This window comes from Lontra canadensis, unplaced genomic scaffold, assembly GCF_010015895.1.
Source record: "Lontra canadensis isolate GAN:19392208 unplaced genomic scaffold, GSC_riverotter_1.0 scaffold72, whole genome shotgun sequence".
Classification (NCBI taxonomy): domain Eukaryota; kingdom Metazoa; phylum Chordata; class Mammalia; order Carnivora; family Mustelidae; genus Lontra; species Lontra canadensis.
The window spans coordinates 3,497,406-3,523,552 of NW_022631066.1; the positions used below are offsets into that span (position 1 = coordinate 3,497,406).

General features: G+C 36.2%; 1 protein-coding gene across 14 annotated transcripts in view; it reads right to left on the reverse strand.

Moving 5' to 3' along the window:
- Positions 1 to 26,147, reverse strand: part of MLLT10 (MLLT10 histone lysine methyltransferase DOT1L cofactor) — a 233,834-nt gene that overhangs the window by 88,882 nt on the left and 118,805 nt on the right. For all 14 annotated transcript variants that reach the window (XM_032880843.1, XM_032880840.1, XM_032880839.1 and 11 more), the window contains one exon: positions 779 to 874. In XM_032880843.1, coding sequence (XP_032736734.1) covers positions 779 to 874 — 96 coding nt within the window. The remainder of the gene's footprint in view (positions 1 to 778; positions 875 to 26,147) is intronic.

Consider the following 26,147-nt stretch of genomic DNA (forward strand, 5'->3'; position numbering starts at 1 on the left):
CTGTCTCCATTTATTTTCATATTAGGTATACAATAATAATCTTATTAATATTTAACACTTACTATAATAACTATAATACTTCCTGTGAACCAGATTTTATTATGATTGCTTTGCCTATACTTTCTCACTCAATTCCAGTAATTATTTCCTCCACTTTACAGAAGATGAAACTGAGTTACAAAGAGGTTAATTAACCTAACAGCTCTTTCAGTAAGTGGTGAAGCCAGAATTCAAAATCACAGGTAGACAAAACCCACTCTACAACCCAAATTCTTTTTTATTTAAACACTGTGTTTTATTTTATTTATTTTTATTTTTCCTAAAAGATTTTATTTACTTATTTGTCAGAGAGAGAGAGAGAGAGCAAGCATGCAAGCAGGCACAGTGGCAGGCAGAGGCAGAAAGAGAAGCAGGCTCCCGGCTGAGTAGGAGCCCAATGCGGGACTCAATCCCAGGGCCCTGGGATCATGACCTGGGCCAAAGGCAGCAGCTTAACCAACTGAGCCACCCAGGAGTCCCTACAGCCCAAATTCTTAATCTCAATGATGCCCTCCCCAAGCGGTTAGGCTTACTTAATTATTTTTCAAAAACAAGTATAGAATAAACAGAAAGTAGGATAAAGGACTAAATAATAGGAATCCTAAGTGCTTAATGTAGGGTTAAAGAGGCAGGAAAAGTTAAAGGGAACCAGTCACTGGGAATAAGAACATTTCTTAAAGGTAAAAGCCAGCACACAACTAGTTCTTATATAAAACAAAATATGGCACTTAAAACTTACTTTCTCTGTTGTAACAGTCAAAGAAGGAACCAATGCAGGTGACGGTTCTGGTTGCTTCTTATGTTTCTGTTTGTGTTTGTCCTTTTCCTTATATTTCTAGAAATGAATAGAAATAAGATCCAATTTAAATATAAATTATAACCATATACGTACAATAAAGATGAGTTTCTTCCATAATTGTTTAGTAATTCAAAATGTTAATGAATACTTGTCAAAAAATAAAAAGATGACTTCTGCTGATCATGCTTTATTATTTTATAAACAATACTAGTAATATGACATTACTAGTGTAAGTTAAAGTGACTTCAACATACTTACTCTTAACCAACCTAAAATTATATATAAACAACTGAAGCCCATAATTATTTGCTACATTTATGTCTGGCAACCTGTATTTTCTTCTTGTTAAAAACACCAAATACTTCTGTGTACATTTTATGAACCGCACTTTAAAATTTAAATAGCAGTCTGACATGCAATATCACATTAGAACAGTGTCAGCTTCTACATCACTATACATTAAATTCTATGGCCCACAAACTAGAAACTCAGGCAATAAATTCTTTCCTAGGTTTACTCAGAAAATGAATGAATTGGGGGGTCTGGGTGGCTCAGTCTGTTAGGAATCTGACTTTTGATTTTGGCTCAGGTCATGATCTCAGAATCATTAGATTGAGCCCAGAGTCAGGCTCTGTGCTCCGTGGGGAGTCTACCTAAAATTTCCCTTCCTCTCCCTCTGCCCTTGCTCACTTACATGTGTGCTCTTTTCTCTCTCTCTCTTTCCAAACATAAATAAATAAATAAATCTCTAAAAAAGGAAATGAGTGAATCAGCTACGTTTAACAAAAAAATACTCTGAAGTTGTGGTGTGCTACTTTCACTCTGAAGTACTAAAACTGATGAACTGAATATAAGAAAGAATTCAATTAATTACAAGTTAATTACATATTAGGAGCCCAACTTTATTTAACGACAAAAAATTTTAACCAAACTGTTTTCAATTGTTTGAATCGGTATGCAAGAATCAGTATTGGGTGTGAAATTTACTATCATTTAAAGAGTTACATTTTAATTGCAACAGATTTTAATAATGATCCACCAATCATGCCTCTGTTTCTTTGTAGTAGGATGTCACTGCTCCTTCCATCATAAGATGTCCTCTTCTCCACACACATAAACCTGGGTTAGCTCTGTGACTTGCTTTAACCAAGAGGATATGGCACAGTGATGTACAAGTTCAGGAGCTCAAGGCTTTAAAAAATCTTAAATGGCTTCCACCTTTGCCCTTTGGATTCCAGCCACCATGTAAATAATGAGTTCATATTCTCTGACAGAGAAGCCAAGTAGACAATGAGACCCTATGGAGAAGAACTGAAGTACCCAACCTTATAGACAGCACCAGACATGCGAATAAGACTATCTTGCTGGAATTATTTAGTAAAACAACTTAAAAATGTCAAAAGAATATCATAACATAACATAACAACCCTATCTTACTCTACCCCACCAGCCACCAGTTGAATGTAGCCTCACGGGTAAACCCAGCTGATACCACATGAAAGAAAGATGCGTTGTTCCTGCTAAGCCCTGCTTGTTATAAGCCACTGTAAGTTATGGGGTGCTTTCTCAAGTAACAGTAGCTAACTCAATCAGGACTAGAATCCACAACTGGGTAGTAAGAGTTAAACAAAGTATAAATTACAATCTAATTTATAAATATGAGGTTCAAATGACCCTGGATCTATACATTCTATATCAATATTTTTCTCCCATAAAGATAATAAAGAAGGCTTTTCTGTACGTCCTGTTCTACTTCCCAAAATGGCTTTTATTTGTCAACGGTAGGAGAGCCGGGATGATTTAATAGTAAATGACCCAAGAAGGTAAACAAACACTTAAAACATGGAAACTATTTGAGAGTAAAAGGCAAAGTATGCACATGTACATACATGAAAGTGTGAACATTCTCATGGGATTATACAGAACTCTGGTCCTATGTGATAAATCAAGAAATGTATCCTGAGACGAGGACTGCAAATGTTCAGTGGAAACAGACTGAACACATTAAATTATTAGTCTGTAAAATATGAATGAGAGCAGTCTGATTACTTTCATTACTTTCAATAATATACAAAGGACAACTTATGTGATTTTACCCTGGAAACAGTCTGGAGGTTTCTCAAAAGGTCAAAATAGAACTACCCTATGACCCAGCAATAGCACTACTAGATACTTACCCAAAGGATACAAAATTACTGATTTGTAGGGGACATACACCCTGATGTTTATAACAGCATTATCAACAAACTGTGAAAAAGAGCCCAAATGTCCACAGACTAATGAATGCATAAAGATGTGATACACACACACACACACACCCCCATAGGAATGTTACTCAACCACAAAAAGGAATGAAACTTTAACATTTGCAATGATGTAGATTGAGCCAGAGAGTATTATGCTAAGTGAAATAACTCAGAGAAAGAACAATACCATATGATATGACTCACATGTGTAAGAAACAAATGAAGATGGGGGCTGGGGGGAGGGAGGCAAACCAAGAAACAGACTCCTCTTTAGAACAAACTGAGGGTTACTGGAGGGGATATGAGTGGGGGGATGGGTTTAAACAGGTGATGGGGATTAATGAGAGCACTTGTGATGAGCACTGGGTGTTGTTATGTAAGTGACAAATCACTATTTCTACAGCTGAAACTAATATTACACTGTACGTTAACTAACTAGAATTTAAATAAAAATCTGGAGAAAGATTTAAAAGAGAGACACACACAGGATGATTTTAATACATCAATAGAACAAAACGAGTTTCCAGAAAAAGACTCAATTATATGTAAATAGGAAAGGTTTCCAAATCTGTAGGGAACAGCTAAAATTACAAAATAATGGTAGTAGAAAAACTGGTAAATAATTTTGGGGAAAATATCTTACTCAAAATAAAACAAAATCCAGATGGATTATTTAAACCGTTATGTGACAATCGAAATAATCCAGAAGTCTGACAGGAAATATTTTTGAAATCTTTAACTTTTAAGAAGAAAAGACTCTTCCAAGTATTAAAAGAAAGTAAAAACTTAGAAAGGGAAAAGCAGTTTTAGTTATTCAAATTAAAAATGCTTCTACATCAATTTAAAAACAATTAAAAAGCAAAATCCTAGAAAATGAGTAAAATTAGTATGTCCTATATATTAGCACTATTTAAACTTTTTTATAGATCAAAAAAAAAATACCTACATAAATGCCACAGAATAATGTACAAAGAACTCATGAAATAAAGAGTCACTAAACAACACAAAAAATGTGCAACTCAACTATTAAAAAAGTAAAAGTAGTATTTTTCTCTCACGTAGAGATCAAAATTGTTGGGTTTTGTATTTTGTGATGTTTTTTATGGTAAGAACCAATGTTGAAATGAGCACTTGCATTCATCAGAGAGATTATAAATATGTGAAGAACAATTTTAAAAGCAAGAATTAGAAACCATAAAAATGCCTTTTGTCCTAGTAATTTCACTTCCAGGAGGTGAACAAAAAAATAATTTTTTTAAAGATTTATTTGTCAGAAAGAGAAAGAGGGAGAGAGTATGAGAGCACACAAGCAGGGGGAGTGGCAGGCAGAGGGAGAAGTAGGAAAGCCCAATGTGGGAATCGATCCTAGGACTCGGAGCTGAAGGCAGATGCTTTACCAATTGAGCCACCAACGCATCCACGAACAAAGGTTTAAGTAAGTTGTGGTGTGGTGTGGTTTATTACAGTACTATTTGCAATGAGAAAAAAACCTGAAAACAATCTGAATATGCAAGAACAGAGCTGTGGTTGAAAAAATTACTATAAAACCATATAAAAGCCATTAAAATAAGTATATTCTGAAGGACTACTTGGGAGATTTAGAAAAATGGTTAATATGAGTTTGTTTTTTTAAATGTATTGTGCATGAACAGAAAACAGCCAAAGGAAATAAACAATACTGAATATTTTTTATGTAAAGCCATAGGTCAAGACAACCAGTGTCACTCCCAACTGAATCAGTGTGCACAATTAACAATAAAAATAATCAGAATTATACAAACACATAAATTATCTCATTTAATCCTCAAAAGAGCCCTACGATGGCCCATTTTTATAGATCAGAAACAAATCATTTAAACAACCACAAAGTAAACTCTTTTATCTACACCCCCAAAGAAACTTAACTAAACTTTTAAAAAGCAGACTTTTTTTAATTAAAAAAAAAATAGATTAAGGTATCCATGATGAGAAATTTTAACATGGAAATTTGAAAGAGTGGGGAAAGGAAGGAATGAGAAGGAAGGAAAGAAGGAAGGGAAAGAAAAATTTCTATTTTAAAGTAGCTTTAGTTTCAGGATGAATTTTCTTTCCATGTAAAGAAACTAAGGAATGAATTATACAGGAGTTTTTACATTTAGAATTTCCATGTGCAAACTGAAAAGGGTGAAGAAATTCTTAAAGGAAAATTAAAGAATAAGAAAGTAGAGGTAATACTTAAATTTATTTCTTCAGACCCAAAGAAATTAAACAGATCTAAGAGAGTTTTGGAAGTACACACATAATCACTGAACCACTGACAGAAATGTTTAGGGTAAACCAGAAAGTAAATTCTAGAAGGAATGCGATCTACAACAAGCTTGAGCTTACTTACCAGAACAATTCTAGAGTAAATTTTTTTAAAGATCTTTTCTTTTTATTCATTTATTTGAGAGAGAGAGAGAGAGCGAGAGAGAGCATAAGCAAAGGGAGTGGCACAAAGAGTGAGAAGCAGACTTCTCACTGACCAAGGAGATCTACATGAGGCTCAATCCCAGGATCCCGGGATCATGACCTGAGCCATCCAGGCACCACTAGAGTAAATTTTTTTTTCCCCCTAGAGTAAATTTTTAACAAAGGTTAAAAACACTAGTATGTAGTAAAGAGTTTCATTAAGTGCCAAGAAGAGTTCATCAGGGAGCTGAATATTAGAAAGTAATATGTAGCCTTAACATTAAAAAAAAAAAAAAAGTTATTTTAACATAATTCAATTCTGTGATGGAACTGAATTTCCGAAAAGGAAAGAGTGTCTATGTTTAAATAACTCTCAACATTTAAAAAGGTGATGTGAAATCGCGTTATATTTTTCCAACGTTAAACAAGTGAAAAAGCAAACGAACAAAACCAGCAATCAATCAATCAAACAAGAAAGCCAACAGCAACTGAAATTGGGAAGATGGAAAAGACAGGTAATAATTCATTAAACAAAAACTGGCAACCAAGCAATGAAATAGATTTTAGAAACAGAGAAGAAACTGTCCCAGTCTGAGCTATAGGATTCAGCTATTAATCTTACTATTTCCAATTCCTTAAAATTCCTAGAATACCACAAAAACTCCCAAATCTGGAAAGAAGAAATCTTTTTAGTTCTTTTTCTGCCTGAAGAGTAGGACCAGCTTCAGGGCAGAAATAGGAAAAAAAAGGAAAGAAAGACATGAAGAGTGATGAGGTGCTAACTCTGAAAATCAAGGATGTAGGCTAAGAATGAATTATATAAAATCTGAGGGTATTCTCCCATAGGAATGAGAAACCCCGACACAGCATAAAGATTAAAATCTAGTACAACACGTTTAATCAAGTTTAAAAGAGATCTAGGCCTGGGTTTTTACCGAAAACTTGTATTGTCCTACCTGAGCTTTTATACTGAGGCCTTACCATTCTGTCTGGCTTCAGAAAGAGGCAAAAATACTTATTAGCCCTCACATACCTCAACCTAATAAAGACCTTATATGAAACACCTACAGCAAATATCACACTCAATGGTGAAAACCTGAGAGCTTTCCCCTAAGGTCAGGAACAAGACAAGATGTCCACTCTCACCACTCTCACCATTTATTCAACCATTATTCAACATAGTACTGGACGTCCTTGCCACAGCAATCAGACAACATAATCATACAACATAAATAAATAAATAGCATCCAAACTGGCAAGGAAGAAATAAACTCTTTACAGATGACATGCTGTTATAGAAAGAAAACTTTAAAGACTCCACCAAAAAACTACTAGAACTGCTACTAAAGCCGCAGGATACAAAATCAATGAACAGAAATCTGCTGCATTCCCATACACTAATAATGAAGCAGCAAAAATCGAAATTAAGAAACAATCCCACTCACAACTGCACCAAAAATGATAAAATATCTAGGAATAAACTTAACCAAGAGGTGAAAAACCTGTACTCTGAAAACTGTAAAACACTGATTAAAGTCAAAAGAATGGAAAGAAATGGAGAAACATTCCACACTCATGAACTGGAAGAACAAATATTGGTAAAACGTCTACACCACCCAAACCACTCTAAACATTTAATGCAATTCCTAACAAAATACCAACATTTTTCATAGAACTAGAACAACCCTAAAATTTATATGGAACCACAAGAGACCTCAAATAGCCAAAGAAATGATGAAAAAGAAAAACTTAAAAAAAAGAAAACTAAAGAAAAAGAAAAACTTCCAGATTTCAAGTTATATTATAAAGCAATTAGTAATTAAAACAGCATGGTACTGGCATTAAAAACAGACACATAGATCAATGGAATAGAACAGAAAATCCAGAAATAAATCCACAATTAGATGGTCAATTAATAACTGACAAAAGAGAAAAAGAAAGTATCTTCAACAAATGGTTTTGGGACAATCAGACAGCCACATGCAAAAGAATGAAATGGGACCACTTTCTTTCACCATACACACACAAAAAACCCCTCAAAATTGATTAAGGACCTAAATGCGAAACCTGAAACCATAAAAATCCTTGAGGAGAACACAAGCAGAAATTTCTGCAACACCAGCCATATCAACATTTTTCTAGATATGTCTCCTGAGGCAAGGGAAATAAAAGGAAAAAAAATACACTATTGGGACTATCTCAAAATAAAAAGCTTCTGATGAGTAAAGGAAACAATCAAAACTGAAAAGCAACCTACAGAATGGGAGAAGACATTCACAAATGACATGTCTGATAAAGGGTTAGTATCCAAAACATATAAAGAACCGATACAGCTCAACTCCCAAAAACCAAATAATCCAATTAAAAGAGGCAAAAGACATGAACACACATTTTTCCAAAGAAGACATGTAAGTGACCAACAGACACATGAGAATATGCTCAACATTACTCACATCAGGGAAATGCAAATGAAAACTACAACACCTCACACCTGTCAGAATGGCTGAAATCAAAAACACGCCAAAGAACAAACGTTGGCAAGGATATGGAGAAAAAGGAACCCTCCTGCACTGTTGGTAGGAATGCAAACTGGTGTACCACTCTGGAAAGCAGTATGGAGACTCCTCAAAAATCAAAAATAGAACTAATCTATGATCCAGTAACTGCATTATTTGGTATTTACCCAAAAAATACCAAAACATTAATTCAAAGGGACACATGCTTCCCCATGTTCATTGAAACATTACTTACAGTAGCCAAACTATGCAAGCAGCCCAAGTATCCATCCACAGATGAATGGATCAAGAAGATGTGGTGTATATGCACAATGGAGTATTATTCAGCCATTAAAAAAAAATGAAATCTTGCCATTTACAACAACATAAATGGGGCTAGAAAGTACAATGTTAACAGGCAAAACAAATCAGTCAGAGAAGGACAAAAACCATAAGCTCTCACTCATATCCAGAATTTAAGAAATAAATGAGCAAAGGGGGGGGGAGAGCAAGAGGGACAAACCAAGAAAAGACTCTTCACTACAGAGAACAAACTGATGTTTACCAGACAGTAAGTGAGTGTGATGAAATGGGGGACAGGATTAAAGAGTATACTTATCATAATACCCAAAAAAAAAAAAAACTTCACCTTCAAACCCTAGTCTTAAAATGGTGAGAAGAGATACAAGAAATTACCTGAATCATAGTAGAGCAAATGCCTAAAAAGAGCCTCCCAAGCGTTTGTAAGATGAAGAACTACTGCACAGCCAAATAAAACAACATAAAGAGCATAACATGCATAAGATAACCAAAACTCTCAACCTAGGAGTAAACATAACTCAGCATAAAGATATTTCTCAAAACTGCCCCATACTAAATAAAACTTACTTTGAACATAAATTCATAAAAAAATTCAATAATGAAATGACAAAACAGGAAAAATAATTAAAAATGAGGGACTGAGAACCAAAGTAATTTAAAGACTGAAAGAGAAGAGGTAAACAGAAATAGCAAGGAAAAGAATATACATTATTGAAAATAAAAACACTGCTAAAAGACTTGAAATAACCACAGTATACAAATGAAAAACAGCAGATATTAAAGCAGTTGAGAGGAACTAATAGCGAGGATGCAGAGAGAGAGGCGAATCCTTTCACACTGTTGGTAGGAACGCAAGCTGGTACAGCCACTCTGGAAAACAGTATGGAAGTTTCTCAAAAAGCTAAAAATTAGAGCTATCCTACGACCCAGCAAGTGCACTATTAGGTATTTACCTCAAAGATACAAATGTAGTGATACGAAGGGACACCTGCACCCCAATGTTTATGGCAGCAATGTCCACAATAGCCAAACTATGGAAAGAACCCAGAGGTCCATCGAAAGACGAATGGATAAAGAAGATGTGGTATATATATACAATGGAATATTACTCAGCCATCAAAAAACATAAAATGTTGCCACTTGCAATAACATGGATGAAACTAGAGGGTATTATGCTAACTGAAATTAAGACAATCAGAGAAAAACAATCATATGATTTTGCTCGTATGTGGAATATAAGAAACAAAACAGAGGAGCATAGGAGAAGGACAGGCAAAATAAAACAAGACAAAATCAGAGAGGGAGATAAATTGTAAGAGACTCAATCACAGGAAACAAATTGAGGACTCCTGGAGGGGAGAGGGTGGGGATATGGGATAACTGGGTGACAGACATTAAGGAGGGTAGAGGATATAATGAGACTGTGTGTTATATAGGACTGGTGAAAAACTGGGGTGCCTGGGTGGCTCAGTTGGTTAAGCATCTACCTTCAGCTCAGGTCATGATTCATGATCCCAGGGTCCTCGGATGGAGTCCCACTTTGGGCTCCCTGCTCAGTGGGGAGCCTGCTTCTCCCTCTCCCTCTGCCACTCCCCCTGCTTGTGTTCTCTTTGTCATATGAATAAATAAAATCTTAAAAAAAAATTAAATTAACCAATCCTAGAGAAGTCTAGCCTCTGAATTTAAGCAAAACAGCAAATTCCCTATTGCTTTAGCAATATTCAGTTATAGCTGAGAGCATCTCAACTGGAAAGATAATGTTTGTTGTTTGGTTTTGTAACGTATTATTAAATTTCAAGTTGTATTTTAGGAAATAGTATCTCTTGTGGTAAGAAAATTTTCTTTGAAGTTCAATAATGTTACCTATTTTACTTCACTTTTTCTTCTATATAACCAACTAAATCTGACTTTAGTATTTTTTAAATATTAAGAGCAAAATTATATATTATATAATATTATATTAATAGCATTACATCGCCTTAACAAAATAACTTTTCCAATCTAACCATCCTTAGTTTTTCTATATGTATGTATAAAAATGACATCTAGAAAGCTTACTTAATAGTAATGATGGCTATTTCTCAATGGTGGAGACTGGAGTGGGTACTGTTTTTTTAAATTAACTTAAAATTTTTAAAATGTTCTGCCTCATTTGAATTTTTTGTAATTACATATGGCATAACAAAAAAGGATGGCTAAAATGAGGTATACCAGCTATTCACCAAACCCATTTCTTTTTCTTACTAAGAATATAACTAGATACTTCCCAGCTTCCTTTGCAGTTAATGTGGTCATTAGGTTCTAGCCAAATAAAACCTGAATGAAAAATGATGTAAACAAGTGTTGGAGAGGATGTGGAGAAAGGGGGAACCCTCTTACACTGCTGGTGGGAATGCAAGTTGGTGCAGCCACTTTGGAAAACAGTGTGGAGATTCCTCAAGAAATTAAAAATAGAGCTAGCTACCCTATGACCCTGAAATTACACTACTGGGTATTTACCCCAAAGATACAGACGTAGTGAAAAGAAGGGCCATTTGTACCCCAATGTTCATAGCACCAATGGCTACAGTAGCCAAACTGTGGAAAGAACCAACATGCCCTTCAATGGACGAATGGATAAGGAAGATGTGGTCCATACACACTATGGAGTATTATGCCTCCATCAGAAAGGATGAATACCCAACTTTTGTATCAACATGGATGGGACTGGAGGAGATTATGCTGAGTGAAATAAGTCAAGCAGAGAGAGTCAAGTATCATATGGTTTTGCTTATTTGTGGAGCATAATGAATAACATGGAGGACACAGGGAGATGGGAGAGGCGAAGTGAGATGGGGGAAATTGGAGGGGGATATAAACCATAAGAGACTATAGACTCTGAGAAACAAACTGAGGGTTTTGGAGGGGAGAGGGGGCGGGAGGTTGGATAAGCCTCGTGGTGGGTAGTGTGGAGGGCACCTATTGCATGGAGCACTGGGTGTGGTACGTAAACAATGAATTTTGGAACACTGAAAAAAAATTTTAATTTAATTTAAAAAAAGAAAAAGAAAAGTGATGTAAATCTCCTCTGGGTATGGTCCTTAACAGCCCCAACAATTTAGTTTCCATGTCCTTTCCTCTTCCAGAGACTGATGCAAAATGACCATCACAGCCAGAGAAGCAACATCAAAAAGAAGGCTAAGTCATAAGATGGAAGGAACCTAATTTCCTGACTCGTGACTTGAAAAAAAGCTGTCCGCCAATCAAGAACACCGGTTTTGGACTCAGTTTTGAATGAATAATAAACACTGTTATTAAACCAACTCATAATTTGAGAATTGTTATGTGATGGGAAACAATTTTATATGAATCTCTAAAGTCTTCTCTCCATGTTTTGCAAGTGAGGCAATGACTTGCCCATCATTTTGAACTATCTTTTCAAGGTTCTTTGTATAATGAACAGACTTAGAACACAGTGTGTCTACTTTAGAGGCAAAGGGAGGCCATGCTTACTGTCCATTACAAAAGATTCAGATGCCCTAAACTTGGGAGTTCTCATGCATGATCTCATGCAATAGATCACATGAGCAGATGTCATGTGGCCCTCTTTGTTGCCCTATGGAAACTGGGTCTTGGGGACATGGTGTAAAAATACTGATACTATGGCTACTGTGTACTGTGTAACAGACTGTCCTTTATCTCTGACCCAGAATTCTCCTGTCTCCTAACTAGTCATAAGTAGGGTAATCATGGACCTCTTACAGAGTTCCTAATGGTTTGGCGATAAGAACGAGATATGGCTTTCTGGAAGAGGAAGGATAAGGGCACAACAGGCCAATTAATGAAATCTAAGGCAAGTGGGAATGCTAACAAGCATATTAAGTACACTGTATGGTCACTCAGGCAGTAAATAAATGGTCCTCTATTTTATTGCTTCAGTAGGAAGGAGAAGATTTGAGGAGATGGTTCTAGGCTGAGAAGATAGCAATCCAAATGATGTCCTTATGGTTGTTAACCCTTCTCCAGGTAGGAGACCTCCCTGACAATCTGGCAGTTGGCATCAGTTCCATCTAGTTGTAACAGTAAGATTCATTATCAATATAGATTCATCCTTGGTGGACAAAAGGTTCCAACCCCTTTCAGGTAACAGTTACAGAGACACTGACCTCTACTGAACGTCAAAGGAGGAAAAACTAGCAAGCACCCACAACCGGCAGACATGAGGCAAGTCATAAGAACTCTCAATTAAGAATAAACTATTATTATGCTCATAATTTTCCATCACAAAAGCTTTCCAATCTGTTGCCTGAAAGTCTTAGTACAAAGTAGTTCATTACCTACTATTGGTTGACCTAAAACTTATTAGTGCCTATTTGATTCCCATATTTGAGTAATATACTTCATGATGAAGTAAATGGCTAAACAAAATAAGAAACTGAATAAAAACATTCTATAATTTAAACACAAGTAACCCTATATTTACCCAGAAAACCTTAGATATGAACAACCAGGCTCTCATTATTTTCTAAAGCCATGCTGTCCAATATGGTATCAACTTGCCACATACTGCTATTTAAATTAACTTAATTAAAATTAAATGAAATTAAATATTCACTATCTCAATTTGACACATTTCAAGTATCTTACAGGCAGATGTGGCTAGGGGTCCACTGTATTAAACAACACAACTACAGAACATTTCTATCAATGCAGAAAATTTTATTGGGCAGTTTGGTCTAAAACTTCATAGTAAATCAATAAAATTTACATTTGAATATATCTCACTTTTCCTCTAATGTAATTCTCAAACAATAATCATAAACAAAGGGGCCAAAGACCAAGTAACTTATAATGAAGGTAACAAAATTACTACAGAGAAAAAACAAACAAAAAAAAAAAAAAAAAAAAAACAACAAAGTGTTGGTAAAGATGTGGAGAAACTGGAACCCTTGTTGGTAGGAATGTAAAATGGTATAGTCATTGTGGAAAATAGGCTGTTCCTCAAAAAATTAAACACAGAATCACTATATCTGATTTAGTAATTCCAATGCTAGGTATATACCTCCAAAAAATGAAAATCGGGGTTTAGAGATACTTATACAGCCATCTTCATAGTAGTAGTCAGTTGGCTGAAGTAGTTTTTAGTAGGCGAAAATGCGGAAGCATTTAGTGTCCATCAACAAATAAATATGCAAAACATAGTACATACATACAACAGAATATTATTCAACCTTGAAAAAAAAAAGGAAACTCTAACAAGACACAACATGGATAAACCTTAAAGACAGTATGCTAAGAGAAACAGGCCCATCACAAAAAGCCAGATACTGTATAGTTCCACTTAAATGAATCTAAAGTGGTCAAACTCCTAGAGACAGAAAGTAGCTGGCAGTTGCCAGGGGCTGGGGAAGAAAGGGGAGGTGGAAAGTTATTATTTAATGGCGACCGAGTTACAGTTTTACAAGATGAAGAGTTCTGCAGATGGATAATGGTCATGGGCACACAACAATGTACACTGAACTATGCACTTAAAAATGGTAAAGATAGTAAATTTTATGTTACATGTATCTTGCCATAATAAAAAAAATTAGAGGGCATGTGGGCGTCTCAGTCATTAAGCATCTGCCTTCAGCTCAGGTCACGATCCTAGCATCCTGGGATTGAGCTCCATATCAGGCTCCCTGCTCAATGGGGAGCCTGCTTCTCCCTCTCCAGCTCCCCCATGCTTGTGTTCCCTCCCTCCCTCCTTATCTGTCATAAATAAATAAAATATTCAAAAAAAATTAGGAGGTAGAACTAATACAGAGAGAGAAATTTACGGCCCATGTCATCAGCACTATCATAGGAGAAGTGAAATAATCTTGAAAAGAGAAGGGTAAGTGGCTGGAGAGCTACCCCAAAACCCCATAATACATTCTGTCTATATACTACATACTTTTTTTTAATTCTCCCCCACCTAAATGAAGTGCTATAGTTAAACATTAGAGATTGGTTTGTTTCTGATATTGTCTTTTTTTTTTTTTTAGATTTTATTTATTTATTTATTTGAGAGAGAGAGAGAAAGCAAGTAACAGACTGAGAGAACAAGTAGGGGGAGGAACAGAGGGAGAAGCAGACTCCCTGCTGAGCAGGCGCGGGACTCCATTCCAGGACCCAGGGATCACGACCTGAGCCCTAGGCAGACACTTAACCAACTGAGCCAACCAGGTGCCCTGATATGCCTATTTTTAAAGTAAAAAACAAACAAAAAATCACTTGCTTTTAAAATACAGCTATTAAAGGGGTGCCTAAGTGCCTCAATTAGTCAAGTGTCCAACTCTTGGTTTTAGCTCAGGTCATGATCTCAGGGTCCTGGGATCAAGCCCCACATTGGGATCAGAGCCCAGCGGAATCTGCTTTCCCCCCGCCATTCTCTTCCTCTTCCCTCCCCCTACTCATGCATGCTGTCTCTATAAAATAAATAAAATCTTTAAAAAATAAAAAATAAAATACAGCTACTGTGACACAAAAGATCTGGTCAAATAAAAGCCTTGTAAAACTACTTTGTACTGCTTCCATCACAAATTATCACTTGCACTTAAACACCTCCTTTAAAATTTTAAGTGAACCAAGGACAGATATCATCAATCAGTGATAAAACTACCTAATACAATATAATAAGGTAGTAGCATAAAGTTACCATATAAAAATCAGTAATTTTTATATACACAGACAATAAAATTAGGTATACTAAAAGAAAACTCCTTTTAAAATAAGAAAAAAATTAGGGATGCCTGGGTGGCTCAATCAGTTGAGTGTCCGACTCTTGATTTTGGCTTGGATTGTGATCTCCTGGGTCCTGAGATCAAGCCCCACATCTGGCTTCTCATTCAGTGTGGGAGTCTGCTTGAGATTCTTTTCCTTTCCCTCTGTCCCTCTCCTAACTCGTGTGTGCATGCCTGTGTGCTTGCTCTGTCTCTCAAATAAATAAATCTTCTAAAAAAAAAATAAGAAATCAAAATAGTAAGAAAGCGAATATGGTGGCAGTACCATAGCTTCTCAGGCTCTTTGAATCCCCACATAAAAAGAAACAACTTACACAAGAAAACCAAAACCCATGGAATTTTATTTACAATAAAACCACATATTCAAAATATTGCCATGAACTCCAGAATACAAGCAGGCTGGGACGACGTACTACAAGACTGCATGGTAACAGTATTTGTGAGGGGGAAAGAAAGCAACAAATAAACCCCCAAATCACCAAAAGTCTCCACTGGAAACCACCAGGAGCCAATCAGAGAAGAGCATCTGAAACAAGGAAGGGTTTTGCACTTGCCAACACTGGATAAATGTAAGAGGCCTATGGGAAAGAAGGACTGATGTAACATCACAAGTTAACCTTCCAGGCAGGGGTCCGTTATAAACAGGGACCCACTCCAAACAGAACTGGTTTCTAAATACCATCCCCACTAAAGGATATGATATGATGATCTTTTTTTTTTTTAAGATCTTATTTATTTGTCAGAGAGAGAGAGTGTGCACAAACAGGCAGAGTGGCAGGCAGAGGCAGAGAAAGAAGCAGGCTCCCCGCTGAGCAAGGAGCCTGATGCCGGACTCGATCTCAGGACCCTAGGATTATGACCTGAGCTGAAGGCAGACGCTTAACCAACTGAACCACTCAGGTGGTCCCTGATCCTTCTTTTTTTTTTTTTAAAGGATATGATTCTCTGTGAACAATATACCACTTTCTCCTCCCCTCACAATATACTACTTATGTGGTAATTCTATCAAATATGTTTAACATAGATCTGAATAGGAGATTTAAATAAATAATAGAGAGACATTCTATAAAACAACTGGCCTGGACTCTTCAAAAATATCAATGTCATGAAAAGTAGAAAAACCTGGAGGCTGTTTTTTGTTTTTTTTAAACTATCTTTTTTTTTTTCCCAAAGATTTTATTCATTTATTTGACAGACAGAGATCACAAGTAGGCAGAGAGGCAGGCAGAGAGATGCGGAGAAGCAGGCTCTCCACCGAGCAGAGAGCCTGATGCGGGGCTTGATCTCAGGACCCCGAGATCATGACCCAAGCTGAAGACAGAGGCTTAACCTTGAGCCACCCAGGCACCCCATCTGGAGGCTGTTTGAGATGACAGGAGATTAATTATTAATATATGAGTAGTAAAATGGACAAAATTAATTAACATTATTACTAATCATACATTTAGTTATCTAAATGCAGCACTTGATACTTTGCTGAATCCTGGGTCAATTTAATTAATTAAAGGACATGATTGGGACAAAAGGAGATATTTGGATATGGACTGTCTATTAGAGAGTATTTGTATTTCCTAAGTAATTATGTATATAGTTCCTAAGTAAAATATTTATATTAATGTTATATTGATGCAATGTTACCTATTTTATATTATATTAATATATTATTTATCAACATATTAAATATATTCAATGTATTAATTATAACTAATAATATTAATAACTAATGGTTAATAAAGTACATTCTTTCGTGTTGTATTAATAATATATTCCATAAGTAAGATAGTTACATTATAGCAATATAGAAGAATGTCCTTAGGAGATGTCCCTATTTAGAGATGAAGTCTCACAAAGTGAGCAATTAATTCTCAAATGGATAAATGATAGATTTTTTTAAATGTCTCTGTATCTTAAATAGATGTATAAAGAAGATAAAATCAAATGTGGTAAAATGTCAACAACTGCTGAATCTAGGTCAAACTTATATACTTGTCCACTGTACTACTCATAAAATTTTCCTGTAATATTAAAATCTTTTATTTTTTTAAAGATTTATTTTTATTTGAGAGAGAGAACACACACGTGTGTGCACTTGAGCAGGGGGAGGGGCAAAGGGAGAGGGACAGAGATAATCTCAAGCAGGCTCCATGCCTACCACGGAGCCCAACATGGTGCTTCATTCCACAACCTGGGGATCATGACCTAAACCAAAATCAAGAACTGGACACCAATTCTTGGCTCAAACCAACTGAGCCACTCAGGTGCCCCTTAAAATCTTTTACAATAGAAAGGTAAAAATAAAATAGTATATAAACTATTTAAAAAACAAACTCTACAAAATATTTAGAAAGTACAGTTAAAGGGGTGCCTGGGTGGCTCAGTGGGTTAAAGCCTCTACCTTCGGCTCAGGTCATGGTCCCAGGGTCCTGGGATCGAGCCCCGCACTGGGCTCTCTGCTCAGCAGGGAGCCTGCTTCCCTACCTCTCTCTCTCTCTGCCTCTCTGCTTACTTGTGATCTCTGTCAAATAAATAAAATCTTAAAAAAAAAAAAAGAAAGAAAATAGAGTTTAAAAAAAAAGAAAAGCAAACGGTATAGCCATAATTGGTAACACCTTGCTGAATTTTCTTCCAGCCTTTTATAAATAAGATTCTTAAGCAGAATTATTTTTTCTAATTTAAAAAAACTTAAAGTGCACACTTTTTTTAAATTTATTTTTTTTAATTTTATTTTTTATAAACATATATTTTTATCCCCAGGGGTACAGGTCGGTCTGTGAAAGTGCACACTTTTGTATACCATATCTTTCATTTATATTAAAAACTGCTTCACCCATCATTCGTCTTTTAAGTCATGATTTTGAATGTAATAATATTAATACTTTACATATTATTACGTTTTCCATCTGGACAAGATTTTCAATTAGCACTTGCAAAGGCACTTTACATGTTATTAACTCACTTTAATTTTTACAACCCTATGAAATTAAATACTATTATCACCGGGATGCAATAAGAAAACTGAGGCACAACATATCCCATTCCAGATATGTCATAACTTCTCATCAATTACTGGACATTTTATCATGTCTAAATATTAGGTACTGTAAATAGCTAAAAAGTGATAAATAACTACATATATATAAATCTTAAAATATATTCTAATACTTATTAGGGAAAAGAATATGAACTTTAAGCTCTCTGACATGCCATATGTAATAGATTCTAAGTGACTTATTTAAACCTCTAAAATGGACATGTATATTATAATGATCCTATGTCATAGTTTACTGGGCATCCTCTTTGTTCTTTTTTTTTTTTTTTTAAGATTTTATTTATTTATTTGTCAGAGAGAGAGAGCACACAAGCAGGGAGAGCAGCAGCCAGAGGGAAAAGCAGTCTCCCTGCTGAGCAAGGAGCCTGATGCGGGACTCAATCCCGGGATCCTGGGATCATGACCTGAGCCAAAGGAGGTTGCTTAACTGACTGAGCCACCCAAGCATCCCTCCCTTCTTTGTTCTTAATGGTCTATATACATCAGCCCCAAATCAAATCAGATGAAATACAATAAACAACTTTTCAGAAACTTCCACCTGTCTTAGTTTCTACTCTCACTGCCTGTAGCTATGAAATACTTCTGAAATACATGAAAGTCAAATGAAGAGAGCACAAAAGTTTAAAAATACAAATGGGTTTTCTCACTGTTATGCTCCTAAATATGTAACTTTGGACAAGTTGTTTAATGTCAACGTGATTCTCTAGATTTTTAATTTGTTCTCCTAGGAAATGAGCATGGCATCTTGAATTTAATAGCTGCCTTCATAAACACAAAAAATTCAAACTGAATTTGGTAAAATTCAACTAACATTCATGTCCTTATTTCTTCATTTATGAAAAAGGAAATTGAACTAGTTTAATATAGATAATATATTAACAAATATTTGTATTATTATAAAACAATTTGTTATAGTTATTTAATCTGCATAATGCTATGGTTTTAGATAGCTGCAATATAACTAAACACCTAAATGCATTTAAACATTTGAGTCTTTATATTTTGTGCAATCTTAACCTTACAAAAAATGATAACTTTATAGATCAAAGAACTTAGCCATCAGCCAATTCAATTACTCATTAAATCCCATTTCATGGACATGCCATTTAATTGATGCACACCGTATTAATGTTTGTCTTCAATATCTGAATTCAAGAAAAATTTCAGGAATGCCTGGGTGGCTTAACTGTCTTTGGCTCAAGTCATGACCCAGGGTCCTGGGATTGAGTCCCACATAGGGCTCCTTGCTCATCGGGGAGCCGGCATCTCCCTCTGCCTGCCACTCCCTCGCTTATATGCTCGCTCTCCTCTCTCTCCGACAAATAAAAAAATAAAAATAAAGAAAAAAAGAAAAGAAAAGACAAGGAAGTGTTTAAAAAAAAAAAAAAGAAAAATTTCAAGAAAGTTATCCACACCAACTTGTAACTCACTTTGCATCCTCTTTGACAAGGTATCTATCTCTTCTAAATTACAAGCTTTTCAAAAATCTCTTCTCCCAAACATTCACCAGTCTAATATATTTTTTTATTATTTTATCTTTAAGTAGGCTCCATGCCCAATATTGGGCTCGAACTCATGACTCCGAGACCAAGAGTTACATGCTCTACTGACTGAGCCAGACAGGCACCCCCAAACATTCACCAGTCTAAATAAGAACATCTTGGAACAATGTATAAGATTCATGAGAAAAAGGAAAAAAAGATTCATTAAGAGATTCTTTGCATTAGTATTCTTTTTAAAACATGCAAAAACTTCACCATATGTATAATACAAAAGTTAAATATTGTAATATATCTGATTTATCTAACTTTTAAAGAAATGCAGTTATTAAACCTCCAAGTAAGTCAAAAAGGTATCTGAAAATGGACTTTGGAATCAGGCATACTTGGTCTTGAATCCAGGCTCTGTCATGTACTAATAGATATCTCTTGTTTTTGTCAGCCCATTATTTTCTTTAGGTTAATTCTTCTCTACTCCATGTGATCTTGGGAAGACCTTCAACCATAGTATCCCAACAGCCCTGACCACAAGAGTGGATGTGTTACCAAAAAAAGGCTAATCATAAGTGGACATATCTCACAATCACCAAACATCCTCAATTCCAACAGTTTTCACTTCAATTCTCTTCTTCAATATGCCTATAATAATATCTTGTGCCAAAAATCAGGAAGGGTCTAATATCATAGTTGCAATCTAACAAGTTAGCCTGCCAGTTTCATGGATGCTTGAAGATGACACAAGACTCTTGGGTTGTACACAAAGGGCTTTGTCACTCACAGCAATAGCAGTAGCTAGAATGCCAGGTTTCTGGCTCCCCAATTCCATGGGCTTCCCTAAACCCTAATTCTGACGGGATGACTTGAAAGGGCCAAATGACGCTTACACACATAGTGGGTTGCGTTACAGGAGAGGAACTGTGGGCTTAGGGAGCCTAATTCTGACTAAGCAGGCCTGCTGTCAATTATCCCAGAAAAAGATACAATCTTTCTATCTTCCATGGCTGTAAGCAAATCTGCCCTCTGCTCTTTACAATGTTGTGTCCATTTCCCAAGGCTGTTCATTACATAAACAACTTTGAAAAGATAATCTGGAACAAAGCCTCTATTCACAAGATGTGTACAAATGTGACAGACCCATAAGATTTGTCTTGCCACAGCTGATGTCAGAACAGTCCAGTAAAATCCTGAACTACTATGATCTACACTTTCTCCACACCTTGCGACTGATTCACACACTTGTTCTTGGACTTGTTCTTGGACATCACTCAGTCTTCCAGGCCCCTGCTCCAACATTTTGTCCCAATCTATGTGACCCTGTTCCCCAATTTCACTGACACCCATTATCGAACCTTGGATCTCATGACCCACTACTTTAAACACTTGTGAAAACAACGAACTTGTTTCCTTTTCCTTATCCTATGTCCACTCTACCTCGCAGTATCTCCCATAGGATTCCATCCATACCTATCTTCTCTGCTTCATTATCCAGATGAACAAGTTATTCACCTAAATGCCTCTCTCTTTCTTCCTCCTGCAATAGGAGAGGACACAGTATTCTTCTTATTGTCCACTACTACATCTTAGTATCATATATTCCTCCAGTTATTGCCCTATTTCTCCCCTCTTCTTGACATTCAAGATTTCTTAAAAGGATTAAATATTCTCTCATGATTTACATTTCCTCATACCTACTTTATTCATTTACCGACATCAACTGGTTTCTCCTCTGACCATTACACTGAGACTCCTTCTCAACAACTTCTTTAGAACTGAATCCAAAGAACATATATTGTGTCTTATATTAGTTGATCTTTCATATGCAATCTAACTGCTGAGCACTAACTTTCTTGAAATACTCACTTCTCCTGGATTCCAAAATGACTTCTCCAGTTCCAATACTCACTTCTCCTGGTATGGTCTCTTCTAACTTTCCTCCTTTATCTATGGGCTACTTCTGATTTCCTCTGCAGAATCTTCCCTTCCCCATTACCGATGAAGAAAGTGAGAAAGGGAGAGAAGCTCTAATTTACAGAGTGCCAATTAATGGCTATAGAATGAATTATGGAAAATCACCTTTTGTCAAACACTATTTCAGATAGAATCATCAATGGATGCTGGATGAAAATTTAATGGAAAACAGGGTATCTACTCAATTCTAAGGGTGTAGTAGCCAGCCTCCAAGAGTTACCCATGAAGTATCCTAGGAAGTATCCAACGACACTGAACAGGTTGCTCTGTGTAACTAACAGAATACTGCAAAAATTAGTGTCTTAAAAGTGGTTAAAATGGCAAATGATATTCTGTATGTTTTACCACCAAAAAAAAATGTTTTTAGGGGCACCTGGGTGGCTCAGAGGGTTAAGCCTCTGCTTTCAGCTCGGGTCATGTCTCAGGGTCCTGGGATCAAGCCCTGCATTGGGTTCTCTGCTTGGCGGGGAGTCTGCTTCCCCCTCTCTCTCTGCCTGCCTCTCTGCCTACTTGTGATCTCTCTGTCAAATAATAAAAATCTTTTTTTAAAAATGTTTTTAAAAATAGGCATTCAACAAGGAGGAAAAAATTATGTGTAACATCGGGGCTAAATCACAAAAAAGCTGCAGTTTCCACTATCTTAGATCACTCACCCTGGGGAAAGCTAGGTACCATGTCCTAAGGAGGCTTAGGTAGCCCCATGAAACATCCATGCAACCAGAAAATGAGGTTCTTGCTCCGCCAGCAAAAACATGCTAGCCACATGACTAAGCCATCCTAGAAGCACATCCTCCAGCTTGAATCAAGCCTTCAAATGACTGTATTCCTGCCACAATTTTTACTATAATCCAATGAGAGAAGCTGAGCTAGAAATACCCTAAGTCCAAATTCCAGACTCACAGAAACTGAGACAATAAATGTTTATTATAATTAAGCCACTAAATTTTAGGGAAATCTGCAGCACTGATTCTGACTTTGTTATAAGGAATGGAACACTACCATAACAAAAAAACCTAAACTGTGAAAGTTTTATGGAATGAAGCAATGGACAAAAGCTAGAAGGACTTTCAGGAGATTGAGTGAAAAACCTGATGAATACTAAAGAGATGTTACTAGAAAACTTATGGCCTTCCAAGGAGGCTGCTATCCAGAGCATAAAAGAAAAGTGAGAGAAATTTAATTGAAAATTGGAGGAAAAGGAGTCCCTGTTATATAGAAGCTGGAAGTTAAGCAACATGGTTGCCTATGGTAACACAGAAAACAGAAAGTGTATTTAATGAATTGGATGATTTAACTAAGGTAAATTTTTAGGTAGTATGTTGAAAGTGTAATCTAATTTTTTACTATAAAAAAATACAGGAGTATAAACTAAATTAGGAAAGGCTACTTGCTGGTTCTGAAAATTAATTAATCTATAAATTAATCTATAAATTAATTAATTAATTAATCTATAAAAAGCAAATAGTATAAAAGGGATGGTTTCCAGACAAAGACAAAACCTAGGCCACTCAGAAAACCATTCCATGAAAAGTGAAAACAAGGGTGGGACTGTAAAATCCATTGTTAAGATGAAGGCAGTGGTATCTGGGTGGCTCAGTCAGTTGAGCATCTGACTCTTGACTTTGGCTCAGGTCATGATCTCAGGGTCCTAGGATCCAGCTCCACGTTGGGTTCCACACTCAGGGAGAGTCAGCTTGAGATCCTTTCCCTCTGCTCCTGCCCCCACCCACACATGTGTGTATGCTCTGTTAAGTAAATAAATAACTTAAAAAAAAAAAAAAAGTCAAGCCAATGCCTCCAAGAACCTAAAACAAGGCTTCAGAGACGTCAAGGTCATGAAAGACAAAGAATAAGGAAATATTCCACAATGAATAGACTGAAAACTGAAGAGACATGAAAACTAAATGCAGTGATCCTGGACTGAATTCTGGACCAGAAAGAAGTTTCCCTCTTCAGTACAGAGGATATTAGTGGGTGAAATTTGAATAGGACCTGCAGATTACCTAACAGCCTTGTGAAAAATGTTAATTTACTAATTTTGATCACTGTACTGTAATCAAGTAGGAAATTCCATTTTTTACTAAAACTACACATTAAAATAGTACACTCGGGCTAATTTCTGTAATAATTCAGAACAAGATTATATAGAGAGTAAGAAAGCGGGACAGCAAAGAGGGGAGGGGAAAGAGGACAAGCTTAAAATGTCAACATTTTGAAAATTTGGGTGAGTGGTATAGAGAAATAATGTGTAGTATTTTTCTACTTCTCTCAAGTCTAAAATTATTGCAAATTATCAAAGATAAAAAAATTTTACTCTTTCTGGCTGGCTGCCCAATACCTCAGAATGAAGAATCAAACTGGCATGACTTATAAAATTCCCCAGGAACTGGCTCCCTCTTAACGAAGTAGTCTCCTGTCACTCTTTAGCCCCACACCAAACACACACCCCAGGCATTCTAAACTGAAAGCCCTGCGCTCTCTTAATTCTTTGCACATGTAGTGAAGCTTAAAGCTTAACCTGAGTGGAAGATTTCCAAAAGGAGAAAGCACACAACAAAGGGAAGGAGATGACAGGTAACTCTCAATGCTGAAAAGTTTTAAAAAGATACATAAAAAAGTAATGACAACTCTGAAATGAGAGTTTTATTCCTCTGAGGGCCACAAAGAGTAGCCCTTTTTTTAGTTCTTTTTTTTTTTTTTTTTAAAGATTTTATTTTCTTATTTGACAGAAAGAGGACAAGCAGGGGGAGCAGCAGACAGAGAGAGAGAGGAAGCGGGCTCCTCACTAAGAAAGGAGCCTGATGCAGGACTCCATCCCAGGACTCTGGGATCATGACCTGAGTTGAAGGCAGATGCCACCCAGGCACTCCAGCCCAGTTCTCTCCAAAGAGATGAGTAATCCTAAAGGAAAGGAAGTCCAGTCAATCCCTGAGGTTCAGAAAACACTAAGTGAAAAACCTACCTCCCACAAACACCCACCCAACACAGGCTAACAGTTTTTACGCTGACAACAGCTTTTTTATCTATTGCCAGTTACTAAACAGAAGAAAATCAAAAGTAAGTAAGGGGGATGGTGAACACATCAGGAGATAAATCCCTCTAGCTATAGTAGGGGACAGTTTTCTGGAAAACCTACTTGGAAATGAATGCATTTCCACATAATACTGTCACTAACGGCGACTTTGCTATAAAGTATTAGAAATATAGTGCTATACTTTTAATACATCATGGATAAGTTAACATTAATGAGTGGGGAGAGGATGTGTCTGAGAATCAACTGAACTGGTACAAGATTATCTCAATGTAATAAATAACCACTGATTTCTAAATAAAGACCTACAAATTAGCCTTCAGAAAAAAATCCTTTCTAAAGCTGGGAATATCCCAACACAACCATATACACATGTCTGATACACCTCTGCATTTCCTAACCCTGGTCTACATCTCACTCTGTGGCAATGCTTCTGTAATACAAAAATATAAGGCTTAAAAGAAAATTCTATTTTACAAGGCACATTAATCGTCTTAGAAGATATTCTTTAAAAAAAAAAGATTTTTATTTATTTATTTGACAGAGATAGATCACAAGTAGGCAGAGAGGCAGGCAGAGAGAGCGGGGGAGAAGCAGGCTCCCTGTTGAGCACAGAGCCAGATGCCGGGCTCATTCCTAGGACCCTGAGATCATGACCTGAGCTGAAGGCAGAGGCCTAACCCACTGAGCCACCCAGGTGCCCTAGAAGATATTCCTCTTAAATAATACCTGGTGATACAATCTATTTAATGAATGAATTAAACCCCTCCTCTACATAGCTTCAGCTCATTTCAAACATGTACTTTTTTTGGAAACTGTCCTTTATTCAGAGTCATATCTCACTATTGAATCTTCCACTCTTGGGGAACCTGGGTGGCTCAGTGGGCTTAGCATCTGCCTTTGGTTCAGGTCATGATCTCAGGGTCCTGGGATTGAGCCTGGCATCAGCATCGGGCTCTCTGCTCAGCAGGGAGCCTGCTTCCCCCCTCTTTCTCTGCCTGCCTCTCTGCCTATTTGTGATCTCTCTCTCTCTCTCAAATAAATAAATAAATCTTTTAAAAAGAAAAAAAAAACTTCCACTCTCCTTGCTGGGATTTCACAGGTAGTATCTAACCAGTATTAATATATCTTGGGTCACACAGAAATTCTCTGAAAAGCAAAAACAATGTATCTTTTAATTTTCTCATAGTTACATAAAAAGTTAACTTATAATCATTGATTTAATTTTAAAATAAGTGATTTGGATAGCACAATATTTAGTATGAAATATTCTTTATCACCACTTACATATAACACAAGATTACTTTAAAATGTTTTAAAATATGTGCCAGTATGAAGGAGATAAAAAAATTCAGAGGGAGAGTGACTTCAACATATTTTATGAACAATACCACCAAAATTTAGCTTGCAATATACAGTATTTTAAAATACTAAAACATGAATGGATTATGAGTGTTATCGTCGATGTAACATTTTATAATATAATAAGCATATCTGAGATAAACCTACCAGATGTTAAAATCTTAA